General features: G+C 33.7%; 1 protein-coding gene across 4 annotated transcripts in view; it reads right to left on the bottom strand.

Annotated features, from left to right (window-relative positions):
• The window catches only part of DENND1B (DENN domain containing 1B), a 266,120-nt gene that overhangs the window by 101,390 nt on the left and 137,311 nt on the right, over window positions 1-27,419 (bottom strand). For 3 of the 4 annotated variants that reach the window (XM_064594053.1, XM_064594049.1, XM_064594050.1), the window contains 3 exons: window positions 14,508-14,608; window positions 8,940-8,985; window positions 4,036-4,137 (listed from right to left, as the gene is read on the bottom strand). In XM_064594053.1, coding sequence (XP_064450123.1) covers window positions 4,036-4,137; window positions 8,940-8,985; window positions 14,508-14,608 — 249 coding nt within the window. The remainder of the gene's footprint in view (window positions 1-4,035; window positions 4,138-8,939; window positions 8,986-14,507; window positions 14,609-27,419) is intronic. The other variant, XM_064594051.1, reaches the window with a different exon arrangement.

Here is a 27,419-nt window from a genome sequence, read left to right as displayed (position 1 = left end):
TATTTTAGTAATTAAATATGCTTTCTACTAAATGTAGCTATCCTATAACATACCAGGGTCTATAGTGAATTGTACAATAATACTTAAGTGTACTATATGTTCTACATACCCTCATAACAGAAAATAAAAAAATCATTTTCCAATAGTGTGATATATACGATGAAACTAAGTTTTTAGAAGTGTTAACAATCCTAATTTAAATCAAATAGATCATACTGCTATTTTCTTCAGCAAGATCAGAATATAGAGTAAGCTTCTATATTAAATTCTAAAACAGTTACTCATTACAGTGTATATCATGTTTATATGAGAGGGACCATGGTCTAGTGTTTGGGGCATAAGTATGACAGGATCAAACTATATGAACTAAAGCTCTAAAAATACCATGTACAGTATATTTTCTGTGTCTTCATCTTCTTATCTAAAATAGGGATAAGTATATTGAGTATATTATTTTTTACAATCTAATGAGTTAAAATTATTTAAAGACAATTAAGCAACACAGACCAAAATTCACTTTCCTGGTAATGGATATTTTAATGCACGTAACTTTTTCAGATGTCAATTCTAACCTGCTTTCATCTATAAGAATTAGTTTATAATTGTTCTAACTTAATTTTCTCATGAAGGGATTTCCTAAACCTCATTATAATTCTAATTAGCTTAATTTTCTAACAAGTGAGTTATCCTATTTATTTTTGAAATAGTTAACAATTCTCCAAATTCCTTTTAAAAATATTAATGATGATAAAAATTAAAATGAGCAGTAGTACCTTAGAAATAGAACATTTTAAATTATTATGGAATTGAAACTAAATCTGTATATATATTTGGAATGAGGAGGTCTCAACAGTAAATTTTCTTAGGTTAAAATGAACTCACTTGAAATTTCAAATGTTGTATTTAATTCAACTGTCCCAATTTCCCCACACTTAAAAACATACCACAGTAACACTAAATTCAACTGATATTGTTACATAGCCCTAAAATTTATTTTTTATATAAAAACACTCAATCTACATGTTTGAAGGTATCTATATTTGACATAGCCACTAAAAAAAAAAATCACAATGCATTCAGACAGAAAACTACAAAAGTACATTTTAATGGATCTACTGCTTTTAAAAGATATTCCATGTAATAATCAATATCATTAAAATCACTCTCAATAAAATTTGTTTTTTTTTCTTTTAATGATCCAAATCTATAGTGAAATGATGAAATCGAAAAACAAGTGTTCTTGTCAGAAGACAGGAAGAGAGTTTTTTCCCTTCCCTTAAGGAAAACAAAGGATTCCTGAAAGCTTTGCCCTGATTTATTTTTCCAATTTTAAATACCTTAAGAGTGGCGGAACTGCTACTGGCATGGTAGTATTTCTAACAGTCAATAAATCTAAAATATTATGTGTGAATATTGGAATGAAGCCATTAAGAAGATTACAGCATGCAACACAGCAGAGGGTCCACAGGAAAAAAGAACTAGTAATTCAGGACAACTGTGACCACTGACCTTTGAACAGCCAAGACCACTGGTCAAGCTGACACAATAATAGAGTGCACATGCATAGAAAGTCATCTAGCCTGTAAGTATAATTTAAATGTTTTGGTAAATGATTTTAAAAGGCCCCCTTTTAAACATCAGTTAATTTACTGAATAATCAAACAATACCAGTAGTAATATTTTTCAGGATTCAAGTATATTTCATTAATTCAAATCACAAAAAAAAATCAGTAAGATCATTTGTAATTTTAACACATCTCATTTAAAACATTTATAATTAGAGAAAGTATGATGTGATAACTTTATCATATCTCCTACAGAACTGTAAGAGATAGCTTTTGGAAAACTGATGAAAAAGCTAAATTTATTAGAGAGGGGTTAAACAAACAATCACCTAAAATATTTTTAGAAAATGACCATAAGTTTAAAACCTCTCATACTTTCAGCAAATGGTCCTAGTTCCACCCCAGGGCTGTATCCACTTATTCATTGTTCAAATTTGTCTGTAAGTCTGTGGCCTTTAATTTCAAGCATACATATAGTTATATCTACACCACCTAACAGTGTGCCTTTTTATGCTTTTTTTAAAATTTCAGTTATGTACAGTTAACTGTTACAAATAAAGGAGATGGTCCCTCCTGTCATTTTATATATTTAGGCTTTTACATTTTCTGAGTACTATTTAACTTCTTCATATTTTAAAATAAATGTCTTAATATGAAACTAATTCTACTGGGAAAGTAGTACATCTCAATTAAAAAAGAATCACCCATCAAAAAAATTACTATTAAGGATTGTTTTCTTAAAGAAATAAAATCAGCCACCACTGAAAGTAACTATAAAAATTTTTATGACACAAAAAAAGCTGATTTATTTCTCTTTTTTCTTCCTCTTCTTCTTTTTTCTTTTTTAATAAACAATACTTTCTCCTTAGGGCATTAACAGTAGGAAATGCATTGCACATAAAGACAATATTTGTAAAAGTTGGGACTTTATTTCATAATTATTTTTCCATCCAATGAAGAATTCTTTGATGAATTTCTAAATTAATAACTCTAATCATTTTTAGCAGCTTCTGCAAAATTTTTATAATGAGGCAATCTAGTTATAATGAGCTAAAAAGATAACATAATTCTTTACTGGTCTGGGTTTGGATTTGTTCATACATAAATTTTACTCTAGTAAGATAAAGTAGTTCAATTTAATTTGCTTCAAGGTCAGCAAGTATTTTAGGTTACTTATGGGCATAAATAATCTGATTTTAACTTTAAAATCACATTTTTCCTATCACTTGTGATAAGAACAATCAAAGCCAGTATTACTATATTATTTGAGTTTGAAATTTTTAAATTCACTTTTTCAAACTCCCTGATAATGATTTCTAAGTACTTGCAATATTACAGAAAAACATATGATGAAGGATTTTTATTTCTAAATTTTACTATCCCTGAAAAAACTGGATTTTTTTAGGAGAGTTATCTTTAACTTAGAACTCTTATAAAGATATTTTTAAATAGCCATTATATATATACAGAAACAGTACTAGTCTGCATTTTTGCCCTGTTCTAAGGAATACGAAGGCCAAAAAAATGCACTTTTGGTGACTAACATGAAATACAGAATATATCCTATTATAAGCTGCAGACACACACATGCACGCGCACGCGCGCGAGCGCGCGCGCACACGCGCGCACACACACCCACCCACCCCCTCTGCAAGATCAAAGACCAGAAAAGAACTGGCACTTAATTTATCAGCCTTTACAGACAAAAGACAGTTTTCGTCATTTCAAAAGGATCAGATGTCTTTTATGACAAACTGGGTTTGCAGTTTAATTTACAAATAGAATTCTAAGTAAGCAGTCTTTGCTCTGCCAAAGCAAATGACAAACAGTGTAGGTTTTCATTCTTGTGGCCCTCAGCAGGATAGAAAAGATTAAAATAAAACTGAAATAATTTAGAGAAAACAAATAAATGTTTCAGAAAGTTGAGGGAGATCAAAGACAGAATTTTCTGACCCCAACTGTACAAGCATTTCTTATTATATTGACCAGTGCCATCAGATCATTAATTAAAAGGAAAAGCACTGGCAGGTGGCAGGGAAGCAAAAGCCGGTAATTGGCCCCCTTCTTCTCCTTGCCTTCAAAAACTCTCTCATTCTTTTGCAAGACATGCCACTAGGCAGACAGAAATGCCTACTTTGTAATATAATGATTAAGATGAGATGAAGAGACTTAGGTTTAAAGAAACTCTGCCTAATGAATGCATCTAGCTTTTTAATTATGATCCTACTTTTACAATAGGAATAGGATGTTCCATTCAACATCTCATCAACTGCCAAAAGTAGAAAATATTAAATATAGAATCTACATGATTCCTCTCACACCCATGCACATACTCAGCCCTTTTATTTCAGATAGAAAACTGGGAAAAATAACTCTTGGTAATTCAAGGGTCCAGGAGAAAACATATATATATATATCTCTATATATATAGATATATGTATGTTCACCACAAAATAGCCTTCAGACTTACCACATCACTCGGTAGGTTGTTCAAGTCATTAAATGGTGATTCTAAAGTGTTTGTGTCAACATTTAACATAACCACATCCTCCAATGATTTATTTTTCACTCTCTGTTTAAAAAACACAATTATAAATAAACATCTTAGTATATTTTCCTTCCAAAACTATAATGAGCTTAGAAATGTAGAGAAAATTATCTTAAGGATAATCAGCCTTGGGAAAAGAAAAAAAGAAAATCCTATATTATAAGAACATATAAATGACTTTGCCTTATGAGAAAGAAAGTTTGTCCACAATCATTCAAAAAGATTGGGTGGAAAAAAATCCTTAAAATAGAATGTTTGCTCATCTAAACACACTGATTTAGTTTGGAGATACTGAATATAATTTAACTACCAAAGAGATATTACAACAAAAACTCACAAAATAGGCACAGCTACATTAACCACAAAAATTTATACCTTTATAAGCTGAATTTCAATCCTATGATACAGGAACTTGTGGCCAGTTCTATACCTATTTTTAGCATAAATCATATTGTAGGGCTAACATAAGCCAATAATTATGACTACTGTAAGTGAACTAAGTTTTAAATTAATAAACATTTTCTCTGTATTTCCATATCAATTCAGTGTAAGCTGATGATGAGGACTGTAAGTTAAGAAAAATGATAAAGAAGGCAGTAATAAGAAATTGTCAGTAATATTTATCACATGATTAATATAAAAGATCAAATTTAACAGCCTATCAAATTGTTTGGCTTATCTTATTTGTTTGACAATTTAGTCAAATGGTCAAATTATCTCAGTATGTGGACTAATGATGGTAAATTAGAATTTCATCATATTTTTCATTCTTAAAGAAAATACTTATGGTTTATTTTTCCTATTTAAACTAATATGTATACTTAAATCATGTAAATCTATTTGCCTTATTTCCATGATAGGAAATAGTATTACTTTTTGAGCAAATAAATAAGGTGCTCATTAATGAAACAGATCTATCAACTCAGAATTCCATAATTGTATAGGTCAACTGGCAATAAGTAAATTAATTTCAGTGTAGAATTCTTCTTCAGTATAGTATTTTTTAAAATGACATTCTAGAATAATAGCCATTTTTGGAATTATTAAATACCTTAAATTTTAAATTGGCCAGACCAATTTTTTTAAGTTGTTCAAGAATGAAATTTCCTTGATTCATTTAGAACTTCAAATCTCTGCATTGATTAGGTAGAATGTTAAATTTGCTAGGGAAATGGTGGTATAGAGTACGGAGTTTGTGTTAAGAAAGCCATAGTGTCTGTGTAGAACATGAATTCTCCAGGGAACACATGATTTTAAAAATCCATCTTGGAAAAGTCATTGTAAGTACTCTAAAATAAGAGTCAGAGGATGGCTGTTTCTTGGAAATTAACAGAGAATCACCTACAATTGTGTGACACTATTGACAAAACATTTATAAATAAACTATTCCCTTTCCTTTCCATATGTATACATACATGCAAAAGAGGCTCACATACATAAATATATAGTTATCTATAAATTAACTATAGCATAAATACAAAAATACCCTATTTTATAAGCAAAAATACATTTATATTAATGGCATTTGGACGGGAAAGGTGTGTCATAATTTTGATTTCCACCTTCAATTCTAAGTTGTCCCTTTCAACAGAAACTGTAAAGATAATCCAGAAATCCAATGCACTTGCTAAAGGATAAAATGAGTTCCTCTAAATAGCCTGAAATAATGGTTATGTGATGCCTAAATATTCTGTGGTGATACAAATGCTAAACTCTGAGTAAAGAAGATTAGTATTAACATGAAATGTATAATTTTTTCCAAGTTGCACTTAGTTTAAAAAAGTGTGATAATAGCTGAATATTAAATTCTGTTCAAGGGACCATGCAATAAGAATGGAAAATGTATTGATTTCAATAAATCAATACAACTACATGAGAACGATTCTACATAAGCAACAAGAGAAATACAGTATATAATTAAAAATTTTTTTTAATTTGGATTAATCTTAGTATTTTATCTATGTTTCCTTCCAAGTCAGGCTTTAACAATTTTCTAAACAGGAGTAAAAGGTCATACAGCATATAAAATGATACCACTTTCTCTGTCTCATATTTTTATAGCTCATAAAATTCATCAGCTTGCTTGGATCGGGAAAGAACAAGAAAAAGGAGAATTTGCCTTTTTCTTCAAAAGTAATAAAATAATATCAGGACAGAGACTGGAAGTCTTATGAAGGACAACAGCAAGGTATTAAAAGTTGGTAAGTTTTTCTCTCACATCCTCTCTATATAATAACCCATCCAGGCAATGTGACTACATATGTGCATCATGTGTTTTATTGCAAGGAAATGACACAGTGGCAGTAGTCACATGTTCTTGTAAAACTGAACTAACATTTTATTCAGAACTATTTTTTGTGTATTTTAAAACACATAATACAATCCTTACTTTGTAGCCTCCACTAACTTATTTCTCATCATTTACAGGCCTTTGAGTTCATCCCTCATGTCTAATTTTCAGGGGGAACAAAATGTCCTTATCCTTTATTTTGGAAGCAAATTCACATTTTAAAAAGAGATTCCTAGCCATCTTTCACTCATGATTACATAGAAATAATTAAAAGAAAGATTTGAAAGGATATTAGTTTCACATCCTTGAACAATTATATCTAGAAATCTTTGTAAAACTAGTGTACTGAAACTGTCTTGACCAAGAGAGAGAATAGGGCATATTTTGATTCTTCCTAAAAAAAAAAAAAAAAAACCTGTTGTAATTGCAGCCGAGCAAAATGTAAAAAATTACTCAGTTTGGTCTCATATATAAAATAGCTAAACAGATATATCCACATTTTAATTATAACACCATTAATATAAAACAAGATAGCACAAAAGATTAAAAAAATCTGCCTATTAATGATATAATAAGAATAGAATTGCAGGACTTGTATCATTTTGTAATAAATTAAGGAGAAAGTTACTAAATGGTACCCAACTGGTTTAAAGACATTCTCGAAGTTCTATTGTACCTTCTCGTTCACTATTAAACCAAATAAACCTAATTGAACTGACTACAAAGACAGTTCAATAAGTCCAGAGTATAAAAGGTACAGAGATTTCAGCCAATCTAATCATGGCTCTAAACAGTCTTATTTAATGATGAACCAATTTAAAATTAGAATGGACCATTTCTCTAAGACAATACTGTAAGGAGTAAAAAATTCTTAGATTTGCTCCTTTAAAAAAGTACTGATTTTCTCTATAGGTATCCAATAAATTTATGATAAGGGTGATCAAATATTTAAAACATGTATCCATTTCCATAATATTTTGGAAAAGCTGAATCATCTGTTTTAAACGTTGATATAGCACCATTATGCAACAAAATATATCACATCAACAAGTACAATAAACTACTTTAAATATTTTTCACCTGTACAAATAAATATATTATAAAAATTAATCTATTAAATAAGAAGAGACATGTGCACTAAAATCAAATTCAATTTGATGACTTCTTTGAACCCATACCAACTAACTGCGGTTAGATTTTATTCAGTGAAAATAATGATGAATAAAATACCAGATATATATCCCACAATCAAATAACAGACTAAATACCTATTCATTCATGCTTTATTTTATGCACATTGACCTTCCACTGCCAGTACCTTGTCATGTAAGAATAAGTTTTCTAAAAATTAATAAACATAAAGATTCATAATGTTATCCAACTCAGACTTCAAAATTAAAAACAAATTAAGTCTACCAAAGAAACTCATTAAAATGTATTCTTTGTTGATGATTAAACAAATAAAAAATGTTGCCCTAGCATTCTGCAAAAGGAGAAAATGACCAAAACCAGAGCACACATAGAACTCTCTAACTTAGGAAGGACTACTATAGGAACATTACTTCTCCAGACACAATCCTCAGGAGTTTTAAAATAATCAAAAGGATCTTCCTTGATCAGCAAAGTGAGGACTGATGGTGTATACAGTGACAACAACTAATGAGAAAACCAAACCTAACTCATTTAGGTTGTTGATTAGACATTGGGCTAATGTACAATACGCACAATCAGCAAAAGAAAAAAAAAGAAAGAAAACTGAGTAAAACTGAAATCAGCTAGCATAATGATACCATGCAACTGACCCAAGTCTTTTGTTTGGGTCCAAGTCTTTTATTTATTTATTTTTTTTAGAATCTAATCTTCTAAGAAGTCTTCTCTGGAAATCTCACTGATTCCAAGTTTAAGGTATTTAAAGTTCAAAGTTTTTCATTATAATGATGACAAGTCACAAAAATCATTTTGGAATGAAGTGATAACAGTGCAAAAAAAAATTACTGCATTTTAAATCCCCAACAGGACTGGAAATTAAAAAAAATTTTAAAGCTATATTCTAATTTAAACTTCATGATTAGAGTATTAAAACCACATCTTGAAAATGCACACTGATAAACTGGATCATAATGGAGCTTGAAAAATAAAAACATTTTCCCTTTATGACTTATAACTACATAAATTCTGACCTTCAAAATAAGGTCCGAAAAAGAAATAAATATAAAAGATCCCAAGTGCCATAAAGAAAGTGGTTCATCAAAGACTACATTTTTAGTATTTAAAAACTTACCACATGACCTTGACCAAGTTTAACGTATTTTCATGGGTTTCATGCCATTGAAGATGGTCATTCAGTATACTAATTGAAATGAAATTATTCCAAATATTACCTTTTTGAAAATGATTGTGTAAGGATACCCTAAATATGAAACTAGTCACTGCTTTATACTATTCAGCTGATACTCTTTCAAAACACAACTGTTTTAACTATGATTTTTATTAATTAATTTATCACTCATGTATCTCATGTCTGAAAGATACTCACCTCTATGAGGCTGGAGTGTATTCCAATCAGGTATGGCATTGGAGCACTAAATTAAAGATATATAATGTATATAAGTTCATTAAAACTAAAACAACAATATAAGTAATTCAGAAGGTTTAAAAAACTAAATTAATTAAATGTACAGTTCTAATACAGCCCATTATAGATATTTAAAATTATTCAATATATAAAAGTCAAATTTCATCTGGGAGGCCATTAGTATATTCAAATTAAGGTTGATTTGCATAAAAATCACAAAATAATCTATAATTAAATAAAGAGTGGTAATGCCTAAAATAACTTTTTTATTTAGGAAGAATATTAGAGTCTAGGCCATAGTCTGAATTAAACCTTCCATATACCTCATATCAAATATATCCTAATTATCAAATTCACATTTCTCTTATATACCTTTTTTTATTCAATTAGTTTCTTATTTCTATGATTTTCTTAATATATCATCATTTCATGCCTATTATGGCACCAAAATTTTTTGAGTTAGTCAATCACCCAATATCTATTGAGACCTACTATGTGCCAGGCACTGCTTGGGAACTAGAAGTACAAAGATAAACAAGCGCCTCCTCTACTGTTATCATTCTCCTTCTGTGCTATCTTTCTGCTCATATACTTAGTCCTTTATTTAAATGTCATACATTCCTATTTATCCCACTTTTACTTCTATTAATAAAATAATTTTAACAAATCAAAATATTCAAATATGTTTAAGAATAATACTGAATTAATTAATTCAACAGATAATATCTGGAGCAAACCAGATGCTGGAACCTGAGCTATGGTACAATAATAAATGATATAAACAGAATATATTCCCTTGTGGATCTTATACTCCAACAGAGGATACAGACATTAAATATTTTTTGTAACATAAAATCAGACTTACTAGTAATTTCAAAAACATTTCTCATGAAATACAAGAAGGGAATTATCTAACGACATTTTAAAATCAAAATATTATTTAACAAGAAAACCTGAGAATGGACGGATGTCCACAAAGGTAATAGAAGATATGCAAATAAATAGCTATTTAAAAATAAAACATTTTTGACACTTCTTGTATAGACATCTCTGTGTTATATTTAATGCAAACATTTTCTACGTTAATGAAAACAGATAGTCTTTTTCAAAGAATTTGCTTAATTTTCCAAACGTCACTGTCACTGTTAGAGTTGAGCTGTCCAAACTCCTGCATACACTCTGTACTGAGAACCAGTCATGGATAAAGCTAACAGGCACCTCGACAGATCCACAGTTTTCAAGGTAACCTCAAAACTCCAAATTTATTTAAAGATGACTTAACCACTAACATATATCCAGAATTCACCAAAAATAAGGATGGTTAAAATTTATATTTGACTCCTCATTATCCTGTTCATTACTTCTCATTGTACTAGGTTCCATCTAATTCCCTTTTGTAGCTTTGTTCCTTCCTATCTTTTTTTTTTTTTTTTTAATACAACAGACCATCTGGAATTGATCTGATATTCTGGAACATTTGACTGAAAGTTAAGAACTATTTATAGGCCTTGATATCCTTAAGACCTAACAGATTTTTCTGCCTTCAAAAGGAAACAGGAGGAATAAATGTGGACTGTCCCACTTCTGCTTAAATAAAGGGAGGCTGATTACTTCCCTAGTTCAAGTTCTCATCTCTGGAATTCCTTCTGGGACTCCACAGAAGACATAAAATATATGTCACTAACTATTCTAGGCTCCCACGACCGGGTTCAGAACATTTTCACAAAACAGGGTAGAAAATCCCAAGATCTTAAATATGTCAAGCGGTCCATGTGCAAAGTAAGTATAACATTATTCAAGTTACTATGCAAACTTCCAATTCACCCAGATTTATCCTACCCACAAAATTCACAACATAGAAAGTCCAAGGTGTCTCAAATTTTGAAGCACGTCTTAATATAATGAGTGTTCATCAAAAATATAAAAGCTTTCTAAAATTAACAATTATTATGCCCATTTTACAGATGTTGGACGAACACTGAGTGGATCAGATTTCAAAAATTCAGAGCCAAAACTAGTAGCTAACCTACTGAAGTCCTACGAAATACAGCTAACACTTTTAAAACTTCATGAGAGCTAGTTATTTCTTGAAATACAAAAAATAAATGTTTAGCAGTTGTTAAACTAGAATAAAAATTCAATTAAGGGCTCATATGTAGAACTTAGTAATGAAGTAACTTGTAACTTTTTCTGTGAGATTACTGGGTACTGTGTTTTTATCTCACTAATTACTAACAAAATCAAAAACATATAGAGATGTTAGAATTGCAAGCATTATTAATCTAGAGCATAAATTCCTAAAATAATCATGATGTTTTGCATATAGATTTTATAGAATATATTTTATAGACAGATTTTGTATTTTATGGAATATAGATTTTACTGAATAGTTATTTCTTTCTCATGAAAACTGGATTGTGTACCTCATAATATTATATCAGCCAAATCTCACGAAAAGTAATTTTGCAACCCTAGCTGAAATCTCCTAATTAGATTAGGGTGTTAATAAGTCAGGAAGAGAACCTTGGCAACACAGATGTTTTATCATCCACATGCAAAATTGTCCTAGATCTTTCTGTCAATGAAGTTATTTTGCAAAGATAGGATACAGAAGACCATAATGACTGCTTCTCATTTGGGGTAGCAATTAATCTTTACTCAAAAATAATCACCATGTAATAGCTTTTTTTTTTTTTTTTTCTTTTTAGGTTTTCTTACAGAGACCACCTGTGGGTACACAGTAACAGCAGTCTATTAACTTAGGTAGTCTAAACAGCATAATTTTCCATTTATGTTTTAAAAAACAATGCTCTTAAAAGCTAAATCAGCTCCTTTCATGGAAAGAACAGTCAGATAGGTAGCCTAAATAAAAAAGCGACTCAACCACTCTTGAACAAATAAAGAATGATTATAATTTTACTGGTACTAGAGTCATACTACCTCCTAGGTGTTTAAGGACTCAGAAAGTTTAAGAGTGTGTGGCAGTATCATGGACTTGCCACATTAAGGTTCTCTCTTTCTCCCTCTCCCTCTTACTCCCTCTCTCTCATTCTCTCTCTCGTAGTAAAAACACTGAATATGAGATCCGCCCTCTTAAGAGATGTTTAAGTCTGCAATACAGTATTGTTAACCATAGGCACAACACTGTGCAGCAGACTTCTAGAACTTAATCATCTTGTATAACTGCAATCTTGTACCTGTTAAATAGAAATTCCCATTCTTCCTCTACACTGGTAGATTAAAAGAAAATCTAGATGGTGTCATCTCCTCCCAGTCGCCTTCCCTAACCTACTAAGCAATGTGGGCCACTTCTTCCTAGGTGTCTATCCATGTTGCATTTACATGCCTCTGATATAAACCTTATAGTACTGAAGTGTTACTCTGTGTTCCTCTTGTGTGTACGTGTATGTGTGTGCTCTATGCACATGTGTGTGAATTTCTTCCTTTCTTTGGATACTACAAGGGCAGAAACTAAGTTTCATTCATTACCTTACATATACTCACTGCTTGGCAAATAGGTGTTCACTAAATATTTGATGTACAAATGGGTGGATGAATGAATGAGTCAACAAATTAGCACGCCTTCATTAGCAGACCCAGATGCTATATTCATGCATGGTCACAAGATGGCATTATGACTCTCCACAGTCTATGTCACACCAGAGATACCAGGTGCGCAAACAAAAATACTTCCAGGAGACAGGATTATTTCAGGATTTGGAAAGTACCATCCACCTTGAAGAGTTGGCAAATATACATCTAACCCATCAAACCTTTCTGGTGTTATTTTTGAAGTGAAATATAAAAATGTCTTTATTCAAAAACCATGAGACTGAAGGGACAATCACTAATATTTTTCTCCCTTTTGCATAGAGATCAGTATAATTCTAAGATCATTTGTAAGGACGCAAAGGGAAGAAAACTATTTTCCCTAAGAAATACTTTAGTCCATAAAATTTTCTGACAGAAGAGAGCTAGAGTCTTAGACAGCTATTTCAAAAGAAAAAAAAAGAAAAAAATTATATTATACTGCTCAGTTCCTATGATAGAAGCTGAGCCTATCATTGTGACCTTAAGGTTCAGGAAGTTTCAGATAACTCCTTGTTTATCACTGCTGTACTCTCTGGAACAGGGAACTGTCTGGCATATAGGCTGTTAGAACTTGTCCTAAAGGCTATTTCAAAGTTAGAAACTAGTAAGAAAATTCGAGGGACTGAAATATGAAACAACCTTCCTTCCTTACAGTGGAAGCAGCAGAAGAACTTGATGGCCGGGTTAGAAAGTATCAGGAAGACATCTCTGGGAAGAATTAGCACAGAACTACCTACCTCACAGAATAATTTCTAAATAACAGTATTTTAGAAAGTCTTAAATGTGTAATCATTACAGAGAACTGAACTTAAAGGGACGTTACCTCCTAAGAGGTCAGAATGTTTTAATAGAGAAATTAAAATAGCATAACATTATATATGATAAAATATAATTCTAAGCTCCGTCATTAGAAGTGTTAGTTCTTGAGCCACTAACTTGACATGTACTTTTAAAAATCATGTATCAATATATTTTCAAATTACTTTTGTAAGAATTATTTAAAATGAATAAATTTTAATTACTGAACACCATGTGCCAGGATCTATGGCATTGTCAATGTGAATAAACTGCCATTCCTGCCTTCAAGATGCTAATATGTACTAGGTATGTTGGTCACAGGGATTATATTTCTCTGTTAATCATTTTTTAATGTTTAAAGCAATAATTAAGTTAGCATTCTTCATTTTAAAAGTCTTGCTAGAGTCAGCATTTCAAGCTGCTGTTCCAGAGTCTAACCCTTGTCCAGCCTCACCGTGAGTATACACCCTCTTCCGGAGGAAGAGAACAGAAAAGTTCTACAGGTATAGTTGAGTTCAGATTGGGTGAGATCACTGGGAGTTGTTTCTAATGCCAGGAAGCTTTTCAAAATGATTCCCAACACTTTTCAACATTGCTTTTCATAGTGGCTTAAGGCTGAGACTTTGATTTAAACCAGAAACTCAGGGAATCCCTGAATTAGAGGCAACCCCTTTGCTGGTGTTTGGTATTTGGTGTGCTGCTGAGGGAAGAGGGGTCTAGGAAAGTGTGTCCTCAGGTACAGGGAATGAAAGTGTGCCCCAACAGAGACAATGTGGTTTCTGACACCCTCTGCAGACAAATCCTGACACCGGGGATACGGAGTTCTCTAACTGATACTATAACTTCTGCTAACCACCACTAAGACTGTACTTATTTCTCTTTACGCATTTAATTATCTAAATGACTGCAGAAGTACCTCACAAAGTCTAAAGAACTTTATGCTTGCCAAGTATACATTTTTGCTAGCTTTGAAATGCCCTTCATGAAAGCACCTTCTAATATTTGTTACCAGTCTCTAAGCCAAGTTTCAGGGCTCCCATTCGTCTATATATACACACCCCGCTTACCTACTCTACAAATAATGAGTCTTCTCTAATCACAAACCCTGGATTCAAAGGGGTCCAGCCAGAGCCGTCTTACCAGCAGTAGTCCAGCAGGTGCGGAGGAAGCACTGGGATGTATATGTGTTGCCAGTACATGGGGTACAGCAGGGCAGCCGATCCATGGACACAGGCAGTTAACTGAAGTTTGCAAAAGGATAATAACAGTAAGTAGCTGCTGACCCTCCAAACAAAAAGACATGCTTAAGTTAGCAAAGATTAATAACAACCACAAAACAATTTATTTAGTGACCTAAATCACACTATCTTTACCAATTCTGCCAGGAAAAAAAAAAAGCTTACGTTCAAAATCCCTCTAAAAAATATACAAATAGCAAAAGTGGCTTCTTGGGCATCTTACGGAGACAATTATAACTATCTGAAAATACAGTGTTTGGGGTCAAAACTTAGAACATAAATAAAAGTAAAACTGAAAAATTAGGTGAGCATCTTAGAAGAAATTATAGGAAATTACAATTTGTGCAGCACAGTTTGCGCATCACTCAGATTAATATACCACGATTAAATATGGAAAGGAAGAGAGGCTGAAAGCTCCTGAGGGATATCATTAGGGCAAATTGCCAAAGAATGAAACATGAGCCAGTCAGGAGAGTCTGGAAGCTGCAATAATACCAGGGGACTTGAATGTTCGACAGTTGGAGCTTCAGTAATGTGTGAACTGCGGGTTATGGTATCAAGAGACTCTGTTCACTGACACATAGAATGTCACTATTGACCAGCGAACTGCCCAAGCTTGACAGCTGTACTACAGGAAGCCAAGTATATCATAATTTCATATTTAAACTGTTCATTTCAGATTAACATTTTGTTTCCTAGCTTTATATCACAACAGCTGCAAATACATTGATGCTATTTTAAAGGTAATTGCCATTTTAATTGTCTTGTTTTGGCAAGCAGTTAATTAAATATTTTTTTTAATGCTTAACAAAGGGATATCACTTTTTTTCCCCTCCCTCCTACTGACCCTCACCAGAATTCTTTCCATGGGACTTTTCTTTACATCTTAAATTATATTTCTCTGTTAATCATTTTTTAATGTTTAAAGCAATAATGAAGTCAGCATTCTTCATTTTAAAAGTCTTGCTAGAATCAGCATTTAAAGCTTACTAATTAAATCATTTTATTCAACTTGAAAATCGGAATTTAAAAATAAAACTATCTGAAAATAATCCACAGACTTTCTGTAAACCATTATTCCTGTTATACAGAGAAATTAAAACTTACACACAATAATCAAATTAACCTAAAAGGATAAATGTATAAAAAGCAATTCAATCTTAATAGAAACATTTGTTCATATTTAAGTGCAAAATAGTTCAGCTAAAAAAAAAAATTAAAGGAATCCCATTTGAACCAAAACATAAAAATTTTTATTAAAAGTATACTCATCTTCATCATATATATTTTTTCCAGTTAGATTTTTAATTAATTTTATATGGCAAACAATGTATTTTGTTTCTATTTAGGATGCTATCATTAAAGGATTTTAGTACTTGGCACTTACAAGCTTTACTAGTTTATCTACAGTATTCCTTCAACACAAATTATTTTTAAAAAATTCCTTAATTGGAGCATATAATATACCACTAGGAGGCATTCAAATACCTTCACTTAACAATTACAGACCTTGGATTTATTTGTCTTATTTGAACCCTCATAGAGGGAGATGAAATAGGGTTGATCTAACTTGGTCAAATTCTCTGAGAGCTCTTAGGTACTCCCTGGTTGTAAATTAGGCATCTTTAAAGCTGTATTAACTCTTTCCATCCCTTCAGTGTAACTCAATGGCTAAAAGCATTTATACAGCTTTGAAAGGGGGCTACTTTACTCAATTTCTCCATTTGCACACAGATTACTTTTAAAACAACTCATTTAAAGCCTTAAAAAAAAGAGAAAGTGTTCCTTTTACATTATTAAGAAAATAACAGTGTAACAAGAATAATACTACATTCTCAAAATGAGGAATTACAATAAGGGTAACCTATTTTATTGGGTACACCCAGAGTTCAAAGCACTCTATTAATTGCTTTATAGATACCTTCCCTATGCCCTTAATGGTCATCCTTAAGTGAAGTTAATGAATTATTCGCTAAGAAGGCACAATATCATCTGATGAATCTTATTGGCTTCACACAGAGGGCGATTGCTCTCCGTGATGAGAGACAGTTACAAAACACCTGCAACAGCCAGCATGTGGCAAAGGATCATCTTTACTAATCAAGGTCTGCCCGGAAAGAAGAACGTTCTACAGGATTTGGCAACTTTTTGGATTTAGCGGGTAGGTGACAGGGAGAGGTAAAAACACTACCCCTCCCTAACCACAATTTCTGGCCTAAGCAACTAGAATGAATTATTTAAAGTGATACAGCGAAAAGTGTCAGGTTCAGGTGGAACTACAAGGAATATGTTTTTGCAAATATCGATCCTGTTAAATGTGAGACACCCAAGTGGAAATTTCCAGAGAAGGCAGAAACAGACCAAAGATCCCCCATACTCCCCTAGCAGCATGTAATAGCTATGTGATTGAAAACTAGAGAGAACACTATTATAACATCTACTTTGCAGAAGAGTTAGTAGTGAGTGAAAAAACACAACTAAGAAAAAAATGTACTAGGAAATCAAACACAATTATATATTAACTGTATAAAACAATAAGAAATGAAGCATACAAAATTAGGGCTCTGCCACTAAAGCTGTATGACCTCTGGCACATGTACAAATATAACCAGATCTGTTTCCTAATCTTTAAAATAAGAAGGATATGCGAGACGATCTGTAAGCATTGTCTCTGAGAGAGGTAGTATTCTTTAGTCTTAGATCAGACCAATTCTAACATTTTATGTTCTTAGTTAACAATATTTTTTCCCAGACAGGCGGTTAACAGAACTAGACTACAAATCAGACCACCTTCAAAATATATCTAAAGATCATCTCTAAAACCTTTAAAGCACAAGAAGTAACTGAGCAATTGGAAATATCATAGTAAGTTACTTGCTTAATTCAACAAAATTTTTGAGTGCCTGCTATGTGTTATCATAAATCTCTACCAGGCCACAGGGACCCATACTGAACAGAACAAAGTCCCTGTATTCATGGAACTTACACTTTAGTGGGGAAAGCAAACAATAAACAAGTAAATATTATGTGGGTTAGAGGTAAGTTCTAAGAGGAAACCTAGAGCAGACTAAGAGGGTAGAAAGTGACAGAGGGGTAGTTTTAGACAGGAGGATTAGAGACAAACTCTGATGCCGTGACATTTGAACTGAGACCCGAATGATCTAAGAGAGCCCACTGTTATGGCTTTGAGGGAAGAGCATTTCAGGCAGATGAGGTGGGAACATGCTAGTCATCTTCACAGAGGAGTAGATTGGATCGGAGTAAGTGGGAGAACAGCGGGAGGTAAGGTCAGAGAAGCAAGCCTCGTCAGAACTGGAGGGCCTTGTGGGACATGACAGAGACTCTTAAGACTTATTCTTCATGAAATTTGTCCACACCTCTGAAGGGAACTGTCACAACAAATTATTTATCTAGAACATTCTAACACCTAAGCAAATTAGGGAAAAGAAACTATGTATTTTAGAAGTCTGATTTGCAAAATAAAGTACTATAAAGAAATGAGATCAATTTTTAAGCCAAGTAAGAAGAATCATTTACTTGTAAGTTATTTATGATATATTGATTGTTTAAGCACAGAGGGAAATGACAATCATACTTCTTTGGACTAGAATTACCCAAGACTCTACGTCTGGCTCACAACAGGACTAGAACTCTATATTCTTTTCTAATATTCTGTCAGTGATTTAATACCACAGCTGTTCTTTATGAAAGCAGAGAGGGCGGGAGAAGTTTCAGTATTTGAGTCAGAACATATCCCAGTCATTATGCTCTGGAAACTATAGAAATAATAAATGAGGAATAATATATAATAAGGCTATAATTTTCAAAGGAAAACAAATTTTCCAAATAAAAATTTAAGAAAAAAATCCTTATCATCTTTGTTAAATGACAAATGAATATTTAAATGCAAATATGATTTCACAAAGCATACTCAATATATTGACTTGATATGGTCCCACATACTGACTAATGCACAATAAAATCACTAGGAACATTTCTCTCCCATGCACGATAATTATAAAATAAGTATATGTGGAAACCATGTGAAAAGGAAAGAACTGATGAGGCCAGAAAATCACGGGGAGAAACTTGATAAGAAAGGTGGACGACAGTGAACTTAGTCATCAAATAAACGTACTCGGAACTTCCAGTCCCAGGCCACCAGTGTCTAACAGAGATACTGTCACTGATAATAACAATAATAATACTAATATCATCAAATGTGTATATAATGCTTACTATGTGCCAGACACTATTCTGAGTACTTGATGTACTCAGACTTAATCCTCACAACCACCTTATGAAATAGCTTCTATCATCATTATTCCCATTTTACAGATCAGGACACTGCAGCAAAGTTAAGCCAATGGCCCAAGATCACCCGTCTAGTATATGGCAAAGCCAGGATACCAACCCAAGCAAGCTCCTGAGTGCAATAACCATTATTTTAAAATGCTTTTTGATATACAAGCATTCAAAATTCCCATCATTATGGGGCTCTGAATAATATCTACTGGCTGAAAATATTCTATCTTAATCATATGGTGGAGAATGAGCCTTTACACTCAACAGACACACAAGAACACCTGACCTTTGTAAGACAAAGTTGAGGTCTGTGACAGAGATCCAATTTACAAAACTTTCCTCTGGCATCACAGTGGGTAACTTCAGTAGGAAACCAATGGAACAGATTCTCTCAGATGTTAAAGAGATAATTGATAAAAATTCTACCAGTTATCATCTCAGTTTGGATCTGCAAGAATATTTAGTTGGAAGCCAAACTAAAGTTCTTTCCCCTTTGTGATATAAAATCACACTCATTCCTTTTTCTTAAAGTCAAACTATATTTATTAGAGGAAATCAGCCACTAATAAAACCAAGCAATGTTTTAAGCAATTAAACAGACATGTATTTTGGGGGGAAAACCACATTTTCAGATTCCCAAGGAGACCACAGGTAAACAACCCATCAGTGTGATGACCACAATGAAAACAGCACAATTCTAATTCAACACACTTTACAAGTAAAGCTCTCATATAGACACAACGCCACTCACACATCTCTTAAACTGTGCCTCATTCTTATGGGTAAATTCTATTCACTTCAGCTGAAGTTCTATATGAATTATTGAGGGGCAGATTTATGTCCCCTAAGAATGTATTTATTCACAAAACCCAAGAAATATAGATTAGAGACTTCATTTGATTTTTACCTGAATCAATATTTAATTCAGAAATTTATGCACTATAAATAACTATAGGTATACAGAATAAATTGCTGCAGATGGAAATGTGATAAATTCCTCATGGAATGAAAAAAAAATTAGTGGAAAGCATAAAGAAACCATCTGTTTAAACATGCTTAATTTACACTCCCATTTAAAAATTTAGACCAAAAAAAAGTAGCAGTAGGGTATCTGATAACTACAAAGTTATCCTAACTATAAAATATTCTTACTTGAGGGGTACCTGGGTGGCTCAGTTGGTTAAGCATCTGACTCTTGATTTCAGCTCAGGTCATGATCTTAGGGTCCTGGGATCAACCCCCCCCCCTCCACCGCCAACACCATCCGAGCTCTGTGCTCAGCAGGGAGTCTGCTTGAGGATTCTCTCTCCCAATCCCTCTTCCTCTCCACACTCACATTTTCTCTTTTTCTCTCTCTCTCTCAAATAAATAAATAAATCTTTTAAAAAATATATTACTTGAGCAAAATTTTAAAATTTAAATCCAGTGACAGTTGTAAGAAAATATTTGGAAAAACAGCAATTTTATATAATGAAAAAAGAGTATTTGTACATTTTTAATGTCTTTTGTACTAAAATATTATTTTATATTTCATTCTTTTTCTTCATCCTATTAGGATGGCAAATTCTGCCACTTAATTGCTAAAAAATCACCCTACCCTGACCTCTTTTCATCATACACAAGTTCTTTGAAAAGTTCTAATCATCTCACATTTGATCACTAGTTTATTACCTTTTCCTATCAAATGACTGATTTTTGGTTTTGGTTTTTTTGCTCACTTACTTCTTTTATGTATTCATTCTTTTAATGATTTTACAGATGGGGAAACTGAGGCAAAGTTAAACAAACTGCCCAAGATCACACAACTAGTAAGTGGGACATCAAACATGTGCCAGTTATTATTATTGGTACTGGGGATACAGTAATGAACAAAGAGACAAAAATCTCTACCCTTAGGCAGTCTGCCTTCTAGTTACCCTCTATAAACTACCATTACTGTCATACTAACTCGCCTCAACTCTTTGGTTCTCTGTAGCTGTCACATTATACATAAATGCCATAGGCTTTAAACAAATTTCTTCCCCTACATGACCTTTCCCTATTACTAAATTTCCTGCTTTCTACTTCTCACTCTCAAAGTTGATTCAATACCTGGAAAAGGCCCATACACCTTTCCACCAAAATTTAAAAGTCTAATCTACAACACTGCTTGAATGTATCCATCTATCTTCTCTCCTCCAAAAGTTGTAGATACTGAATTCTAAAGGATTATGGGTTAAGACGTTCATGTGAATTATATAAAGACTACATAATTTAGGCAATTATTTAAGAAATAAACAGTACAATTAAAGAATCACTGCATTTAACAGGTAGAAAGGATCTCAGAGGTGATTCTTCTGTTCAATTCTTTCATTTTTTAGACAAGAAACTACAGGATAAAAGTTAAATGGCTTATATGAAGTCATATAATTTTTTCATTAAGTAGTCAGGACTGAAACACAAATCTCTAATTTAGAAGGTGTTACTAATATAATCGCTCTGCTACTATATCTTGGGGTGGGGTAATATTTTAAATAACCAAAAAAATAAATCCAATTGGCTGATGCTACTTTTTAACTATTAGGCATTTCTGAAAATCATAATTTAAAATATCTCTTACCAGGAACAAAATAAAACTGGTTGCAAACCATTAGCAATTGGAAAAGAGACAATCACAATTGCAAAGCAATCACAAAGGAAGTTCTAAATCTTTATAAATGGAATTAAATAACTCTTAACTTGTAAAGCATATATAATTAATAAGAATGAATAATTATATACATATACTATATATTTTAATATTAAAATTGTATACAATATTCTCATATATACTTAACATAGATACATGTATATTTAGCATGCATATCAAATATATTTAAATATATACATCTATATAGAACATTTGTATAAGCATCTACATGCATGGGAATATTTATATGCACACACACACACACTTATTAAGGTGCAATTTATTGGTAATTAAATGACATCAAGCTCACTGCCATTATACAGCAAGTAAACAAATACCTGGTGCAGAAGACTGGTCCTTTGTGTGTCATTCTATACTTCTCTCTCTTCCTTACCTACTTTCAAACAGACTCTATATCCAACAGAAGTTTCCTTAGAAATGTTTCTAAAACCCAACTTCATCTTCCTCTTATGGTCCCTGTTCTAGTGTAGAAGTGAGTCACCCCTTGCTTTTATTTACTGCACAGACTTTTAACTGGACTCCTATTAGAGGGAATTTTCCCTACCCCATATTTTTCTTTTATAATGCTACCAGTGTTATCTTCCCCAAAACAAAGCTGGTAATATTATGTATGACCTCCCCATAATCTGTTGGATAAAATCCAAGCCCCTTAATTTAGCAAACATGTTTCTACACAATCTGGCTACTGCTTATCTCTCCAACTACATTATGTAGCACGACTTTTCTCTCTTTTCACACATACATACAGAGACATGTTAAACATGTAAATATTTCCTACACAAGACATAAACTCCGTTCAAGAAACAGTGTCATCCTGAAGTCAACTTTTTAATCTACTACTCTCCCTCTTACATTTCCCGTATTAGAGTTCTTATCACATTGACTGGCCTTGATTCACTGACATGATATGATTTATGTTTTAATTTGTATTTATGACTCTAATTAGTAACTTTGAAATACCCAATACATAATACCTGGTAAATAATAATATGTATCAATAAGCAAATGAATAAATCAATACTGTTTTACTTGGTCTTTGGAAAACTTTACCAATGTTAAATATTTCCTTCAAATTAAAGGTCTTCCTTTTCCACTCTTTCCATAATACAGTAGGAAAGCACAATAAAATAGCTGATTCATGGAAGCTCTGCCCTTCACATACTGCCCATTAGCTCCAAATTCACTCTTTGCTACCTATCTGTGATAACGGATCTGTGCCCTTGATGTTTTTCTCTTTTACCAGAGAGCCTAATGTCAGTAGAAGACAAAGTAGAACTTTGTCAGTACAGAACACCAGAGATACGCTGCAGGAGGAAAGGATTTTTGCTTCCTGGTTCCAGTGTGCTCTCAGGCAGGCTCCTCCAGGGCTGTGCTTCTCTAGGGCTTGGCTCCTGCAGTACACAGTGGCCAGTAACACCCAGCAGTAATACCTGGTAGCTTCTTCAGGTGGTCTTGGGGCAGAATGCTTCTGGTGAGATAAATCCCCAGGGCAATCAACTAGTCAATCAATAATCTGGATAAGGTCTTCTTTGACTATAATGCTTCTGCCAGTAACCCAGATCATTAGATGCATAGAATAACATATCCATTAGCATGGCATTCTGTACAGCATTGAACCTCATCAAGGTATTCATTTAAAAGCAAAGTAAGTAAAGCTATGAGCTCATGCCCTTTAAATTAACTAGTCTCACGCAGAAGCAACTGGCCTAATTGAAAAGTGGCGTATAACGACTCAATCATGGTGCCAGTTGGTATTATTATACCCTTAAAGGGTAGGGTTCTATTTTTACATGATGCAGGATATGCTTTAAATCAGAAAGCATTTTATGGTGTTGTTTCTCCCATTGCCAGAATACATGGGACCAGGAATCAAATGGGTAGAAGTGGGAGTGGCCCTTCCATTATTACACTTAATAACCCACTTGCATAAGTTCTGTTTCCAGTCTCAGTAGTTTAGAACTCTTCTGGTTTGGAGATCTTACCTCCCAATAGAGAAATGCTTCCATGTGAATTGCAAGATAATATTGCCACCTGGCCATTTCAGGGCCCCGTCACTGAAGCTACCGCTAAAAACTGGGGTTGATGTACTGGCTGATTGATCTCAATAACCGAAGGGAAACTGGTTTGCTTCTACTCAAAAGAGGCAAAAGGACTATGTCTGGAACTGAGAGGTTCTCTGGGGTACCTCTTGGTATTTCTATGCCTAATAATAAAGGTTAATGGAAAACTACAGCAATCATTAAAAAAAAAAAAAAAAAAGCAGAACTATTGAGGATTCAGACCTTTTGTAAGTGAAAGTCCATGTCATTATACCAGGTAAACTCAACTAGCTGAGGTTCTGGCTGAGGGTGAGGAAAATATGGAATGGGTAATGGAACAAGGAAGCCATAAATACCAATACTGTCAAATGATCAGTTATAGAAACAAGGGTCAGAGTAGCTTTGCATATTTTTTATTTGCCTTTCATATGCATGTGTTTTTATCTTCTAACCATTTTTTCTCCTCTCTACTTCTCATTTTTATTTTATATATATGTTGTTAGTAATTAAGAGAAATTTAAATGTGATTGCAATTAAATTTGAAGAGATGATTATAATGTCTCTTGGGGCTGCTTTTCCTCATTTTGGGAAATGTCTACATTTGCAAAAAGGATAGCTATATCTTAATAGCTACATATATAGATCAGTCTTGTTGTATAGAAGTACAAATGTGTTTAGAAGAGTATAAATAGAAGTCGAGTATCCAAAGGGGTGGACTAGACCAGCTATCAATTTATTGCCTAATTTACCCCTTATTGTCGGATCTATGAAAGTGGATCTGTGCCCTTTAGATAATTATTCCTTTTAATAGCTGGCATGATGTTAAGCTTTGTCAGGAGAGGACACTGAAGAGACATTTCAGGAAGCAAGGGTTTGGGTTCCTGGTTCCAGGATACTCACTCAGCAGGCTCCGGCAAAGCCTGGGGCTTGTCAAGGGCCTGCTTTCCTCGGGGCCCAGGTCCTGTAGTGCAGGTGGCAACCGGGGGCCCCTGTTTAACAGGCAGCTCCTCTAGCCCCTGACTCCTACAAATGATAGTGGCCAGAGGTCTCCCAGCACTCCCCATCATGGGCAGTTTTATAGCAGGAGTGCCTCTGGCTCTTGCAAGACCTACAATGTGGGAAGCGCCTGCATGTGGTTACTGCAGTGGACAACTGTCAGCAGCCCCAAACAGCCAGCAGCTTCCCCTGGCACCACCCCCCACCATTGGTTTTTCAGGGCAGTGCCTCCAGTGAGACAACTCTGATAAACAGGAAGCTGTTTCCCCTCAGGTGGGCTCAGAGCAGTGTGTCGCCAGTGAGGTATCTCTCTGTGAACAAATTCCTCAGCACCCCAGGCTTTCCAGAAAGTTTGAAAGGATGACGTCTGTCATCCAAAGGGCAGATTTCCAACAAATTCTGCAGTGTAGCACCACAACAACTTCTCTGCCATCTAATGAGCCATGGTTCTGCCTTCTTCAAGAGGGTCTAGATCTTAGGCCCAGGTGGGGCTCCTTCCTTGGGTGCTCTACCTCAGCCCTAAGGTCGGTAGCTGCTTTATATCTGCTATGCCTGTATTCTTTAACGTTCTCTTCACTGCGTGCTAGTCTATCTCTTGTTACTCCAGTCCCTTGCCTTAGCTTTAAATTCTTTATGTTAAACTTTTCTTGATCAAATTACTGTGTACTCTCTCGCACCTTACTGGACTCAGACTGATACAGATGCTGTGACCTCATTACCTTCCGTGTAGGACAATGCCTGATATGAATTAGGTACTCCATAAATAAGAAATAGTTCATTGAATGAACAAATAAACATCTTCATAGGGAGAAAGCAGTATGTTTTCTACCAAGGACTGTATGACGGCCAAAAGATACCAAACCAAGTTCCTATATAGGCTGAACAAGAGTCAGTATAGCAATAGAAATTAATAAAGCTGAAAAGAGTTCAAGATGTATTAAGTTTTTCCCTAAGGAACTACAATTTTGACATAGACTTTTTAAAAAATTAAGATTCTCCAAAGTGGCTGTACCAGCTTGCATTCCCACCAACAGTGTATGAGGGTTCCCCTTTCTCCACATCTTTGCCAACATTTGTTGTTTCCTGCCTTGCTAATATTTGCCATTCTAACCCCTATAAGATGGTATCTCATTGTGGTTTTGCAAGCTGGTACAGCCACTTTGGAAAACAGTACGGAGTTTCCTCAAGACGTTAAAAATAGAGGTACCCTACGACCCAGCAATTGGCACTAGATATTTACCCCAAAGATACAAATGCAGTGAAAAGAAGGGGCACTTGCACCCCAATGTTCATAGCAGCAACGTCCACACTAGTCAAACTGTGGAAGGAGCCTAGATGCCCTTCAACAGACAAATGGATAAAGAAGATGTGGTCCGTATATACCATGGAATATTACTCAGCCATCAGAAAGGATGAATACCCACCATTTGCATCGACATGGATGGAACTGGAAGGGATTATGCTAAGTGAAATAAGTCAAGCAGAGAAAGACAATTATCATATGGTTTCACTCATACGTGGAACACAAGGAATAGCACAGAAGACCATAGGGGAAGGGAGGGAAAACTGAATGGGAAAAAATCAGAGAGGGAGACAAACCATGAGAGACTCTGGACTCTGAGAAACAAGCTAAGGGTTTTAAAGGAGAGGGGGGTGGGGGGATGGGGTAGCCGGGTGATGGGTATTAAGGAGGGCATGTGTTGGGATGAGTACTGGGTATTATACGCAACTAATGAATCATTGAACATTACATCAAAAAACGAATGATGTACTATATGTTGGCTAATTGAACATAATAAAAAAGTAAAATAAATAAAAATTTTAAAAAAGATACCACATTTACCCCCCCAAAAAATAAGATTCTCTAGTAGCAAATGGCTAAACACAAATCTTTTTTTAAAAGACAAAGCCTACTTGGAGATTAGTCTCTAACTTACAAACTTCAGAAACTATGAAATCTTTATTATTATTATTACTATTATTTAAAGAGCCAAGTTGTCACAGAGATATATCAGACACATTTTTACTTGTCAAAAAGACAAATTTCTACTCTGGCATTTTCAGTATCAGATGGACACTTCCTATTTCATAATATAATTAATAAAAATCTTAAGAACTTTTCTCTGTTATCCACAATTTAAAAGATTAAATTCATTTTTTAAATACACTCACATACACACACACACACACACACACACCACACAAAAACCATGGTTCTAACCTTTAAAGAGAAAAATATCTAATACAAGGATTCAACAAATTCACTAGTAATTCTAACTTGAGAGAAAGCATGTGGTAAGTACTACAGTAGTTCTGGGATGAAAGGTATAACAGAAGCTACTGACAGAAACTAGACCTCTAAAGGGCAAACCAGATTTTGGAAAACATGCAGAGGGAAGAAGATGGGAGCATTCAAAACATATTTGAAGAAGCCCCCCAAAAAGTGCAGTTTCAGGCACTGACTCAAAAAATTATTGCTAGAAACCTACTATGTATGAGCACTATCCTAAGAGGTAAGTTTACTGTAGTGAATGAATCAAATAAGGTCCTTTCCCTGAGTTTATAGTTAGTGATGATTAAGTTAAAGAGCAACTAGGTCACAGTATGCACTACATAATTCTTGGCTGTAACTACTCCTCTCATCAGCACCATCCTTTTATGTAAATGGAGAACATGCTAACACATTCAGAATAGGTGATCTGAAAATAATATTTGTGGGAAGTGACAACTGCCTGAACTAAGACAATGGGCAGTTGGGATGGAGAACAAGGGTCAAAGAAGAAAG

Source organism: Mirounga angustirostris, unplaced genomic scaffold (genome assembly GCF_029215605.1).
Source record: "Mirounga angustirostris isolate CCGP_5_RB_7025 unplaced genomic scaffold, mMirAng1.0.hap1 SCAF_6, whole genome shotgun sequence".
Lineage (NCBI taxonomy): Eukaryota > Metazoa > Chordata > Mammalia > Carnivora > Phocidae > Mirounga > Mirounga angustirostris.
Note: the sequence above shows the minus strand (reverse complement) of the source record. Positions and strands in the feature narration are given on the sequence as shown.